The sequence below is a fragment of the Meleagris gallopavo genome, chromosome 17 (assembly GCF_905368555.1).
Source record: "Meleagris gallopavo chromosome 17, MGAL_WU_HG_1.1, whole genome shotgun sequence".
Classification (NCBI taxonomy): domain Eukaryota; kingdom Metazoa; phylum Chordata; class Aves; order Galliformes; family Phasianidae; genus Meleagris; species Meleagris gallopavo.
This window is the reverse complement of record NC_139420.1, coordinates 3,353,447-3,366,974: the sequence shown is the minus strand read 5'-3', so window position 1 is coordinate 3,366,974 and position 13,528 is coordinate 3,353,447. Positions and strand designations below refer to the sequence as shown.

General features: G+C 35.6%; 1 protein-coding gene across 2 annotated transcripts in view; it reads right to left on the bottom strand.

The window, feature by feature from the left end:
- The window catches only part of RIMBP2 (RIMS binding protein 2), a 116,771-nt gene that overhangs the window by 39,098 nt on the left and 64,145 nt on the right, over positions 1 to 13,528 (bottom strand). For both annotated transcript variants that reach the window (XM_085238704.1, XM_085238703.1), the window contains 4 exons: positions 8,169 to 8,291; positions 4,804 to 4,908; positions 2,330 to 2,380; positions 522 to 542 (listed from right to left, as the gene is read on the bottom strand). In XM_085238704.1, the coding sequence (XP_085094830.1) occupies positions 522 to 542; positions 2,330 to 2,380; positions 4,804 to 4,908; positions 8,169 to 8,291 (300 nt within the window). The remainder of the gene's footprint in view (positions 1 to 521; positions 543 to 2,329; positions 2,381 to 4,803; positions 4,909 to 8,168; positions 8,292 to 13,528) is intronic.

Sequence of the window (13,528 nt, the reverse complement as noted above, 5' to 3'; positions counted from 1 at the left end):
AAGCAGACTTCATCTATTACAAGACAGATATTGTTTGCACAAGACAGATAAGATGATGACCAGCCTTCTAGTGGACAGTTTGAATTCAGGCTGGCAATTCATTTCATAGCTTAACTGTTTACGTAAAAGCAATGGCTTTCAGTAAGGGGCTTAAAAAATCAACCCAAGGTGAAAACATAAAACTACCTTTGTACAAATCACAAAACAATCTGAATTCAAACAAAATCCACGGTCTGAAAGCTACAGTCTTGAATAAACTATCAAACCATTCTTAGTGGGCATGCTTGTCAGAAGTTTACTTTCAGAAACAGTGCCTTATTCCTCATCAAAACATATCATATATGAAGAAAAAAGATCTGATTTGGATGATTTGGTATCAGGCTAATCAATGCCAAGCATGCTTGCATAACAATGGTTTTAGCACGCATCCCATGCAAGGATAGACAGGACTATTGTATTCATTTTAAGGGGAAAGGTGCAGGATTCAGCACAGGGAATGGAGAATATATGCCCTAAAATACCTGCATGCTGTCCAGGGTGTTCTGGATGAAGGGCAAAGCAATAAATTCCAAACAAGACACAGTAAACAAAGATATATGAAATAAAGAAATAAAGACAGTTCTGAACACTTTTGTTTTAGCATTTCAAAGTAAAATACATTGAAACAGTTAACAGGTATAAAAACCAAACATGCATTAATGCAAATCACACTATAGAAGATTTCAGAAATCAATAACTGCTGATCTTGAATTGCAAAAGGCAGATAAATAAATAAAATTAATGGGTCTAAGGCAACAAAAAGCAAAAGCTTAAGAAACCTTGATGGGGCGACACAAATCAGTTTGCAAACAAATCAGCTAAATAGGAATTTTGTTTAGCTTGAGGGAGATAAATAATCACTTGCTTCCTTTGTTTCTACTTATATTTTCCTGCATCATATACTTTCCACCAGACATTAAATTATTATCTTATATTCTTAAAGGCACAAATTTAATATATATGATAATAATGAAAGCATATGAGTAAAAGCCTTCCTCTGGACATATTACTTCAAGTAACTAAACATTTTTTAGGAGATTATTGATGTATCACCTCCAATTAGCACATGACCAATAGGTACACAGACAGAATAACTACCATGAGAACAAAAAACCACTAAAAGCAGATTTTTAAGTGAAAACTGACAAATGCATTTGCTATACTTGATCTGTGGTATTGTATGTTCTTTAGATTAGTAATTTATGTTAAGAATTAGTATGTATTTAATGCTTCTTCCTTTCCTCATGCAAAAAAAAAAAAAAAACTAGTTTGCTAGTTATCATAAAAAAATCCTATTATGTGTGAAAAAGAAAAAAAGAATAAAAGGTAATTCTGGATGTAAAACATGTTATTTACTTCTGTATCTGTATTTCCTGACACTTTACTTTGTCCAAGTGCATCAAATGATATAATTGGAATTTAAAGAATCTGTTGAGTCTAGCTTTGAAAAATCTAGGAAGGAATTGTTTGCTGCAGGGACCTTTTTGCAGGAGTTCTGATTTCTGCTGTATGTACTATCTTACACAGCACTGTGGAACATCACACATGAGAAACAGCTGCCTGGGAAGGGAATACACAAGGGCTGTTACTATTTGCATACATCATTTTACTACATCTGTATGCATGCACTATAAAGTGCCATTATTTTAAAAGTCTCAGTTTAAAAACTGTAAAAAATTTCACTCTGGTAGAAGACAAATAAGGTTGCAAACCTTGCCCTATTCCAACTAAAACTGACAGCAAAGTTCATGGTTTTTGAGTAGGAGTAAGAATTTGCTCCTATTTTCATGCCGTTTCTATGCAAGAAACAACTAGTTCTGTATCCTCAGGCACAGCAGACTAGATGACTGGATTTTTCCTCAGGATAAATTTTCAGAAAGTACTCCATGGCAAGAAAGCTATTTCTATGAGCAGTTCCTAGTGATAGTACTAAGGTTTTGATGCATCCTTATGGATAATGTTGCCTTAGTTTACGCAGGCATTTACTGGATTATTAATTAACTAATTATTAATTTAAATACAAAAATTACTAATACCTATCACCCAAATAATCTCTAAAAACTTTATTTATTTAACAGTGTTTGCTTACTATGTGCTTTAGTCACTGGCAAATTCCAAAAACACATTTCAGCACAGTTGGGAAATGCTAAGAAAGGCCACTGTGGGTGACACACAGCAACAGCATTAGAGGCAGGATTAAAGAATCGAATCTTTCAGAAGTGATGATACTGTTATTGCCTTCAGAATGAAACCTCCATAACCACAAGTAACACAAAAGGTATCTTCTTACCTCTAGCAACTGAACTGCTCCTTCATGTTCCTTCTTAGCTTCAACCTGAGCCTTAGTTATTTAAATAGAAAGAACAAAAGAAAAATGAACAGAAAAATTAATTAGTCACGTCATATATAGTATGTTCTAACCACGAAGAGTAGCATACCATATACTCAAATCCAAAGCTATCAACAGTCTTGGAGGGCTGGCTTGGGCAATCCACTACAGCACTCTAGTTCTAAGCCATCAAAATATCTGCATTATTTTTGGAGACAGAATCTCAGTGAAACTTAATAGCATCAGTATTTATTTGGCCCAAGACAAGCATGCTCAACACACTGCTAAAAAAGGTGACACAAAAATTGAACTTATTCTTTACATGAAGCACCATCTTACAAAACGCTTAAAGACAACCATAAGAAAGGTTGTCTGTAAATAGAAGTACATCTAGACTTCAATCAACTGGCCCAAAGTAGAAAAGAGGGAGTCAATGATAGCATGGAGGGGTTGTTTTAAGTAGCTCAGAAGTAATCAAATTCTGTTCACGAATAGTGTGAGCCTTAAAAAACACAAAAAAAGCAGCACTGAGTAACTCTTCACTGCCCTTGTTTTACTTCCATTTAAATTCTCACTGTCTTCTTTATTGAAGCTTGACCAAGATGAGCAAAATTATTTATTAACCTTTGTATCAGGGTGATGGCAGTGCAATGCACTCACTTTGCCTGTTAACTTCTCACTGCTCTATATCAAAGATCACATTCAGAATATTTCTTATCAGAGAAATGTCTTCAAAAACTTCAGTTTAGCAGGGGGCAATGCCTCACAAACTTTCTAGATAATCTGGAGCAACGAAGGACACTGACACAACTGTAACAACTTAAATCATCCTCATGCACAAGGGCCATCATGCTTGCTTGCTGGCTGCAAGAGAAGCTGGTCAGGCCATAAAGTCACAACAAAAACCACATATTCAAGCTATGCTTCACTGTCACGCACAGTAATAAAACCTGTTTTGGCCCTGCACACACAGTCCTACTTCTTCCTGCATTACAGATGAGTCTTATTGCTAGCACCTGATAAAATAATGGCTCAAGGAGCATTAGTGAACATAGCAGGTAATAGAAAGCCTGGTGCTATCCATCATTACAAGTTTAATAAAATCCACCCAGAATATGATTCTTGATAAATGATTAGGAAAGCTGTGTCAATAGCTATCTCTCTCTTTCATCGAACCATCCTATATTAAGGTTTCTTGGAGAAGACCACCTGATTCCCCTTCAACACAAAACTTGGATCAACAATATTACATTCTTCCTTTTAGGCTGATAATCTGAAGAGTTCATACACATATAAAGAAGAGAATGAATTCTTATTTATAATATTAAAATGTGACTGCAAATGCATCGGGCTCTATTTGTAATGTGCATTTTTTTAAAGTCTAAAATTCTGTGATTCATCCCATCATGACAATGACAGAGTGGAAAAGAATTTGAGCATGCAAATGCAAAAAACAACACATGCATACACACACACACACACACACACACACACACAAAAATCCACCAAAAAAAAAAAAAAAAAAAAAAGGAAATGAACAAAATCCCAACATACCATCACCACCAGCAAAAAAAAATTTAAGTTCAAAATGTATGTAGAGGTCCAAATAATGGCAGTTACACGTAACTAAAATTGACGTTTTGAAATATGGTTAATAGATAAAATAGAAAAGATTGAAAGAAAATTAGCTGGAAGATTTTGGACAAATGAAACATTCTATTAGAAGCAAATCTGTAGCTATGTACATCTTTTTCTCTGCTGACAAAGTCTGTCCATGCCAACCCTTACTCAAATTACCATTGGTGTTATTATTTCTGTATTTTGATCTACTCCAGCAACTGGAAATGTGAACATTAGTACTGACATCAAAACAACTTCAAATGACTTTGGCAGAAGTGAAACTCAATAGCATGTTTTTATGTATTATAATGAACATTGAGAAGATGCACCTTGTGATAAAATATGTCTACTTGCAAATTAAAGAACAAGCACACCAATGAGGTACTTAAACAGCCATTTAGTTCATGAAAAAGATCAACTGTAACGTGCACAGACCTTGACAAGGAGTTGCATTAATCTAATATAGGGGGAAAAAATAGTGTGACTCACCAGTGACAAGAAGAGGAAGCCAAAGAAATCCTATTCAGTGTCAGTGAGAATGATTAACTGTTCAGGTTAATCAAACTGAGAAGGGAATGGTAGATTCTCTGCATTTCAATTACCACAAAATTAAGGCTGGATTAAGGCACTTAAGGAATACAAAAATAGTCCCAAGCTTGATGTAAAGGCAAGGAAGATGGGCTGGGATTTTGGGGTGAAAATAGGAACTAGTTATGTAGCTGTGGATTTAGTTTCTTTAAACCTAGTGATTGTTGTGACGTGTGCTTTATCACTGTAATTTGCTGTTATATCTTACTATCATTTCCTTCTCTTACCTTCTGCAGGAGTTCAATTTCCTGCTGTTTGGCGTTGAGGACAGCCAAGGCTTGCTCATGCTCCAACTCCAGCTGTTGCCGCCGTTCAGCAGCCTCTCGCATATGCTGTTTCAAAGAATGGAAGACGAAACTATCAGGGGATTCAACATATCTTAGACAAACATACTGCCAGTCCCAGGACTGCAGATGGTCAACACAAAAATATTCTGGTATCACTTTTAGACAAAAGAGAATCTGAACAGAATCTTAAATTGGTCAGTACCAAGATGAATATTGTCACTGCTAAATTCAGGCATTCTGACAGCAGTCTCTTTTAGGAGATCTGACTGTCACTGCCAGCAGTGTGGCCTCTATGATGCCTAAGTGAACAGAAGTCTTCTTATCCATCAGTTACATTTTTATACGTGACGTTTAAACTGAAGTAAAGCTTGGAAAAAAATTAGCTTGACAATTCCCTAAATACCTCATTATCTAGAGTTTGTTTCTGTCTTCCAAATGATGACCCCTCAAAAATAGCTTACTTTTGTTATTCTCTGCTCATTAGTTATGGTAAATCACACAGAGTAAAACAAAAACAGATTTAGAAAAAAATGACTTCACGATATTTAAAAAATAGTTTTAAGAACAGTTACAACTAATGATTCAAAGCAGTATGAGGCACACTTCCTGGGAAGCTGAACAATGTCAAGATACCCTTTTAGATAGAAATCTTTTTCATTACAGGTTATTATTCTCTCAACAGCACTGTACCATTCAAACACCCTCTTTAATAAATCAGAGCTAAGAAAGATCACTAGAGATTCTGATATCTTTTCTGGCAAAATGGGTATTACAGATTTGTATTTTCTAAATTACATATTCTAACACTCTGTTCTGAGACACAGTGCCTTATCTGCACACCATGAGCTATTACACAGAACCTATTAGGAATATGCAGTTAGAAATATATGGTGGCAGTTGTCTCAAACAGGCCAAAATATCTCTTATATACAAAAGAAAACTGTATCCAGCATATTGCTGACTTTTTAGGAGCTGCTAATTCTCTGCTACATGTAACTAAATAACAAAGAAGGTCAGCATAGTGAGGCTGTAAACATTTCTGAGCTATGCTTATTATTTAGAGTTTATTTAATAATAACCAAAAATGATGGTTCAATTCTCTTCTCAACTAAACAAACTGCCTGTTTTGCTGACTACCACCACTCAGTATTTAAATTAGCATGAAGCTACATTTACTGAGCTCAGCAGCTGCCATTAAATCTCATGTACAACTTGACAATGAAGTGACTCGTATTCAAGAAATGATGAAGCAATCAAGACATTTTCCCACTGCTAATCTAGAAAAGCTTTAAATATTAAAAAAAAAAGTCTCAATTCAAGATTTACTAGAGGATTTGGTACAGTACGTTTCAATATTTTTAAATTCGTGCTATTTTTAAAAAAGCTACTAGAGGACATTTATAAACCTTTGGAAAGATCAATAAATAATTAATGCAGTGACCATACAGCAAATCTACAACGTGTAATAAAGAAACAGATTGTGATACATGATCTGTGGTTCTCCCCCGCTTTTAATTTCTCAGTTTCCTTAAATAAGAATGTGATAGATATAGTTGGCAGATTTTAAGGCCATTTGGTCAACTACACTAACCCAGAAGTCACTCACGGTGCTTTAGTACTATTGTGATCTACTTAATACATAAAGCAGGAAGGAATCTCTTCACTCCAGCATCTGTTCCTTCCTTGGCACAGCAATTAAAGCTCCTCCAAAGCAGAAGACATTCCCTCTCCTCCCACTCTGCTCACAGATTGGTTCTGTCTGCAATCTATTTCACGCTTCCTATCCGCACATCAGCTGGTGTCATTTCCTGTTCCGAGCCTGAGGGGAACAGGTTAGGGGAGTGTAGGAAGACTGCAAAGACCACTGGAAGATCAGCAAGTTCTGAGCTGCTGAATTCTTTCTCCTTCTTCCTTCAAGAGTGGTTTGCATGATCACATTGCCATCAGCTTGTGTAGGTGGTGGCAATCCATTTGCCCTTGTAATTGATATCATTTGTGAGGAAAATTAGAACTTTCTAAACATGTAAATTTGCACTTCCCTTTTTGCAACCCTTCTAGGGGTCATAACAATGTTATTCTAACATCAGAAAGCAAATCCGTATCTAGAAGAGCACAGACAAATACAGTAAGGTCTTCATATTTCAAAACAACTGGCGAATAATCTTCTGTGCTTCAAAGAAATTGTGAAGAAGGAACCTTTTCAGTGTATCTTTCAGATCAAAGGTGGGAACCCTGCTATGCCACAGAGAACTAACTGATGACATCGTGGACATCTCAGTTTTCATTAGAACTTGTGCTAGACATTTGTAGTATAAAACATTTCTGAAATGGCTCTTAACAACCCCACTTGTTTTTCCAGCTTCCTTATGGGCAGCAGGGAGATGTGACAATGAATAGCTTACCAGCTCCAGCCCACTCACTTCTTACACACTACTACCTGCAGCTGCAACCAAAACAAAGTAACTAATTATATCTTACAGCAGAGATTTTTACACTTCCATAATGTGCAGCTAAACAATGCTAAAACAAGCTCAAATGGCTTTTAAGTACTAGAGTTTTGTTCCGACACAGAACTCATACATGATGTTGAATGGGGAGCAAATTTAATTTTCACCCAAGTACTTTTCTGCTCAAAGGACTTGTCATCTGTGCGTGCAGATGGGTGGGCACAATTTCAGTGACATGAAAGGGAAAAGCTGGCTGAACACATCAGAAAATCAGAACTTTTCTGTTTCAGAGGCACAGAAGATTCCCATGAGTTAGCTAATTCAGCAATTTTTCATCTTTCCTTTTCAGCTTTGTTGATATATCCTGAGATAATAGAAAGTAAACTATACTTCTCTTCTGGCAGAGAAACTAGGTTAAGTATTTCTCAAAACTTTCCACTGGTTGGAAAGCTACAAAGCATTTTTTAAACCACAAATTTCCTGAACATACGAGGACACATGAAATACACAATTAACTGCATCTGTCTGGACAAGCTTTAAGGAGGATTTGGAATTTCAATCTCTCCAAGGTATACTCTGACAGCTCACAAGCATGACAGCATCTTCAACTATACATTAAAACCTTTACTGAGAAATGCACTTGTGAATAAAAACACATTTTTGAATTTTTCTAAGTTGAAAAGGAAGCAGCAGATTGATGATATACCAACAATTGTATCTTAGAAAGCAAGTCTGGCTAGACACCACTGATTTATAATTAACACCATAGACACCATTAATTTATAATTAATTAATATGAGGAATATTAAACACGCTATAGAAGTACTGCATCACTGGACTTCACAGTGTCATACATACCTTTAGGACCTGCTCTAAGTTCTCCAGCTTGGCTTGGAGCTGGTGTTTTCCCTTTACAGCCAAATCTCGTTCTTTGGTTACTCTGATAAGGGTTTCTCTAAGATGGTCATAGTCTGACTTCACCTACGACAATAAATACATGATTAATCCACGAATACCTTTGAATATCTGAAAAAAACATTTCTGTATATGAAAATGAAACAGGAAAGAAGTTCAAAGAAAAAGGAAACAATAAAAGGTAGATGGAAGGGAATGTTCTTCTGTGAGGAAATTGCATGCACCCCAAATTGGTGTATATAGGAAAGTCATTTTCTTTCAGGAAGGTCTAAAAGCAGGCAACCAAATTGTGGCAATGCATAAAGATCTCAAGTTGAATAAATACATGTATTATACAGTAAATACAGTAGATGACAATCAAAGCAATTCCTATATAAAAATGGACTGAGCTTTTGGTACATACTGAAATGTAACTCACACATTTTAGTTCTCCTGAACTATTCATTAGTTTAAATTGACATCAGGACAAAATCAAATACAGGACAGTGCACGATCAGCCCGTGCTAGTATTTTAAATCAGGGTCTCTATAATACTGCAGGTTTTTAAAGAATCAGATACGCACCAAATAGGATTTGGTTTCCTATTTAATATATTTGGTGCTAACTTAACCATTTCAGCATGTTTATAGGATTTCATAGATCACCAGCAAAATCAACTATTTTATAAGTGCACACAGAAAGCAAGAAAATATAACAATGAACTACTTTATTCCACCATGGAAAACGCCTTTCTTGACTTCACAATGGATGAGATTCTGATTTATAGGAAATAACACAAACAGTTTATGAGTTTATATGCTATACTGATGTGTAACACTAGGATCCTTACACAGCTCAGATCACATCAAAAATAACAATTTTATGTTAATAATGAAAACTCATCCATAATAAGTATCTTCATAAAATGTTCACATTCTGTTTCATAAATACTGCTGTTCCCTCTCCGCAATGCTAATAGGAGGTAAGAAAGAAAAAGAAAGAGCCAAAATACTTTCATGGAACAATGTTCCAAGAAGCTCCTGTTTTCCTTTGTTAACTGCAATACAAAGTGTAGAAGCATGAACAATGCTTGCAGGATTACTGAATAAGGACAGGCAAAGCAGTGTGAAGAATTGGGATAATGCTTAGACTTGCTTTAATCTAGGTGCAGCTCATCTTAATTTCTAGCTTCAGTTAGGAGAAGTGACAAGTTCTTTTTACAATTTAATTACCGTAATTCCATTTTCTTTAAGAACCAAAGGCATTAAGCAATCTCTGACATGGATCTCTCTGAGATATTTTCTAAAGCGATGTTTTGGAAACTGATTCAGCCAATTTGCCTTCTGGCTACAGTTTGTTAATTTGCAAATTTCACCATGGACCAAACAATCTAAATGGTTGCAGCCAGATCTCATATTTGTCTTTGTAAGAGGGCACTTGAGAGTGCAGTGGACTAGAAAAAAAGAAAGAAGAAAATGAAACAAATCATGTTTTCCACAAGAACTGATGCAATTATCGTCAAACTCAGGATTTTTTTTTCCCCATGCACAGATTTTCCTTCTCCTCTTCCCTCATTTCTTGATAACTAAGGAAACTACTAAACAACTGATTTTCATAATCTATTAATTTCCTGCATCCTTCGTATTGTATTTCATTGCTCAGATCAGCCAATGTATATTGTTGAAGAATAATGGAGTGGAAAAAAAGAAGTAATGAAATATTACCTTCAGTGATGCAAGTTTGTTATTGCTTGATCCTCAGTTAATTTACTGAGAATGAATGAAGTAGAATATTTTGGAAAAGCTTCAGGAAAATATTACTTAGGCTTTAATTTTCTCTGCCTCTGAAATACTTGATACTGACAACCTTTGTAAAGAATCTTCTAAAACTAAATAATCACTGCAGTCTGAATAATTCTGGGGAGCAGGTCAGCATGGCAGCATTCTGATACACATCCTTCCCTTTTGGCAGTAGAGGGTCTATAGGAACAAACAGTACCTGTCAGACTGCTAATGTAATTTGGGAAGGAAATGAATCAGGGAGAGGTAGAGTTGCAGATATTTTACACATCTCGGGATTTTTGTTCAGCATCAAAGAGCACATACTCAGAATAATGAAAATTTAAGATCACTCAAGTGATAATCCGATTCTCTGCTTTCTACACGTCAGTCTTTGCACAATGTTCTGTGTATATTTTCATTTCCCAGGTCGGAAAGTAACACAACTAATTCTACCAGTTGCCTTCTGATAATTTGTTACTTTTAGCAACACTAATAATTCTAATATATTTCTGCAGGGCCTTATTGCCAGGACTTCTTCCTTCTGAATATTGTATATCACAGAGTAGCATGATAAATGTATGTAAATAGCATAAAACTTGATGAGTCTACCTTTTTGTTCATTTGCTTTTGTGTGGATGAAACTTGTCAAGTGCAAATGCAATGCTCCCTACCATTGTTTAAGAAGTCATAGCATATGCATGAACTTGAATTACACAGACCACATCAAAACATCAATATTCCCAGTTGACCTAAATTGAGTGCCATCGTAAGCAGTTCTAGTTTCATGTCAGAAATTAGGGAACATTTTGATCTGCAACGTTTCTCTGTTCAGTGCATCAACAAATTTATTTTTCATCTCACAACTTCCCACTTACTAAACGTGTCTTCATCTGTGTCAGTTAGGAAGGCCAGAACTCTGCTCAAGTATATTTCACTTTCTGAACTCGTAAGAGCCAAAACTACTTACATAGACCAGGAAAATAAACTGCAGGTTTATTTTGTTACATCAGTGAATAACTGTCAGCCAATTGGTGAAAGAAATTCTATGAGAAATGATAGTTCTCTTCTACTGACATGTTTAGGTTGAAAAATGCTCTCTGCCACTCACAAATTCACTGTGTTGTACATAAATCACAAATGCTGAGCTATGACTACTGTGCCTGAATACAGAAGTGCACCTTCTGCCCTCACTTTAGACTTCTCCAATATGTTTCACTTTTCACACCACTGATATTTTTAGAAAAAAACGATTCAGAAACAGCCACGAAAATGGTATGATATCAGGTATCATAGAAATAGATTCCAAAAAGAGTATTTTTATATAAAAACACTACCATGCATATTCACTTGAACAGAAAAACAAGTCAAAGCCTGGTGTCACTGCACTTGTAGGGATACAAACTTTTTCACCAGAACTCTGCTCCAGAAATGTAACTTTGTTCCTCTTATGCAGAGTAACAACACAAAACTGCATAAATGAAGTACAATTTTGTTCTTATTTGGTGCACTTGAAAGTAGCACAACTCATACTTGCCCCTTTCTCAGAGCTGAATTTCAATAATTACATTGTGCATAAATGAGCAGTTGTTATATCTGTGCTACACAGCAGAATGCATAAACATTCTCCCAGCTCCAATTGCTCGGATAAAGTTGGCCTGCTTTTCAGGTCAGCTCTCAAGGGGGAAAAGAACAAACTAGGTTTTCCCCTTCAGGGCTGAGCTCTAACTCTATTGGATTTCTGCATTCAACATTCATGTGTGTTTAGTTTCATGCTTTCTTAATAGTAAGAAATAATCTAAACCATACAATCTATCCTCAGTCTCATTTTATGTATGGGGGAAGGAGAAAAAAAAGAAAAAACAGCAGTTCCTTAGAGATCTTGTTAGACAAGCAGGAACAAACAAGGTTTGTTAACAGCCAAGGTATGCTGCAAAATTCCTCATATCTCACATATTTTTAAAACTGTTGAAAGTGAGAGGGTATACTTATAGGAAGTCTTTGATCCTACAGAGGCTGGGATATAAAAACCAGAAGCACAGACACACAGAATTTTTGTAATGTGTCCTGCATAGTATTTTATAGTCATAGTATGATAAATCCTGACATCGTAATGGTGAAAGGTAATTTTATTATTAATTTAGCTAATGTGTCTAAGGTTGATACCACACCTTTATATTTTAAATTGCTCTTACTAGGTTTTTCAGTGTTTCTCAAGCTCTTCAGAAAGAAACAAACGTTACCTATAATAAAGTATTATTAACCATGTAAGTCATCACTTTCTGATAGTAAGAGAGCTAATCTTCTTACTGACACCAAAGTACTAAGCCTTCACTGCATTAATGCTGCATGCTATTTCTCTGCCAGCTAGAATATAAAACTGCCTATGTAAGTGTTTATGTGATTTGTGAACCAAACAGTAAGGGTGGTGTGTAAACAGCAATAAAAAGAAGAGAAAAACATTAAGGAGATGAAGACATTCCAGATAGATGGATGAATAAAATTGAGTAACTCTATGATCCACACCTTCTACCCAGTATAACACACTGTCATGCTGCTTTTGTATATAAAAATAATTTATATCCTGACCAACTAAAAATTTCCAATCTGCTTTGATATTGGGTGCTACATGGAAAATTTTGAGTACATGCACAGCCATCTCTAAATCTCACTATTTTGCTTTATCTTAGGACTAAGTCAGACCTCCTTTGGTTTGGAAATACAGTGCTCTGTGACACGTGTGCCAGAGATATCAAAGCATGCAGCTACCACCGTTTTGCAAGGCTTGGGGATGGGCTTTCATCAGCGTCTGTATGAGCTACAGCTCTTCTGATGTGAATGAGGTTGCTGAGCAACTCACTTAAGCCCTGTAGAAATCCCAGATTGGAGTTTTATTTTTAGCTAAACGTAGCCTTGTAAAGTGGCTGGTTCATGATGTTTCTTCCACTGAATACATATGTGATGAGGTAAGGCATGTCAGCCCATGCTACTTAAGCCACCCAGAATTTGCCACAGATAAAAATCACAGTACTCAGGAAGATCTTTTGTCCTGAAACAGGCAAAAAAAAAAAAAAAAAAAAAAAAAAAAAAAGCTTACTATGAAAACAGGACCTAGAATAGCTGAGACACAGACTTATGCCATATGTCATGCTACAGGGAAAATAACAGCTGATAACAAAATTTGCAAAATTTACTGCTGGACAATGAATGGCATTTCAACATTTTATTGAGAAACGAAAAAAGTGCAAGGGAAAAATGCAGAAGGGAAGGAAAAGACACTGCCAGTAAGAAATCCTTTTTGTCAGCAATCTTTGGAAAAATTAGAGATCTTTTTTTCAATCAAGTATAATCAAAATTACTGAAAAAAAATCACCTTTTTTCCAAAGCCTAATACCTATTTGTGACATTAAGGAAAGATGCATCAGGAATAATGCATCTCTCAGTCAGTATCATCTATCAGTCTGTCTTTTTCACTTGTTATTTTCACTTGAAAATAGCATTTGTTTGTCAGATACACATGTAACTTATTTTTAATTAAAAGTCTTT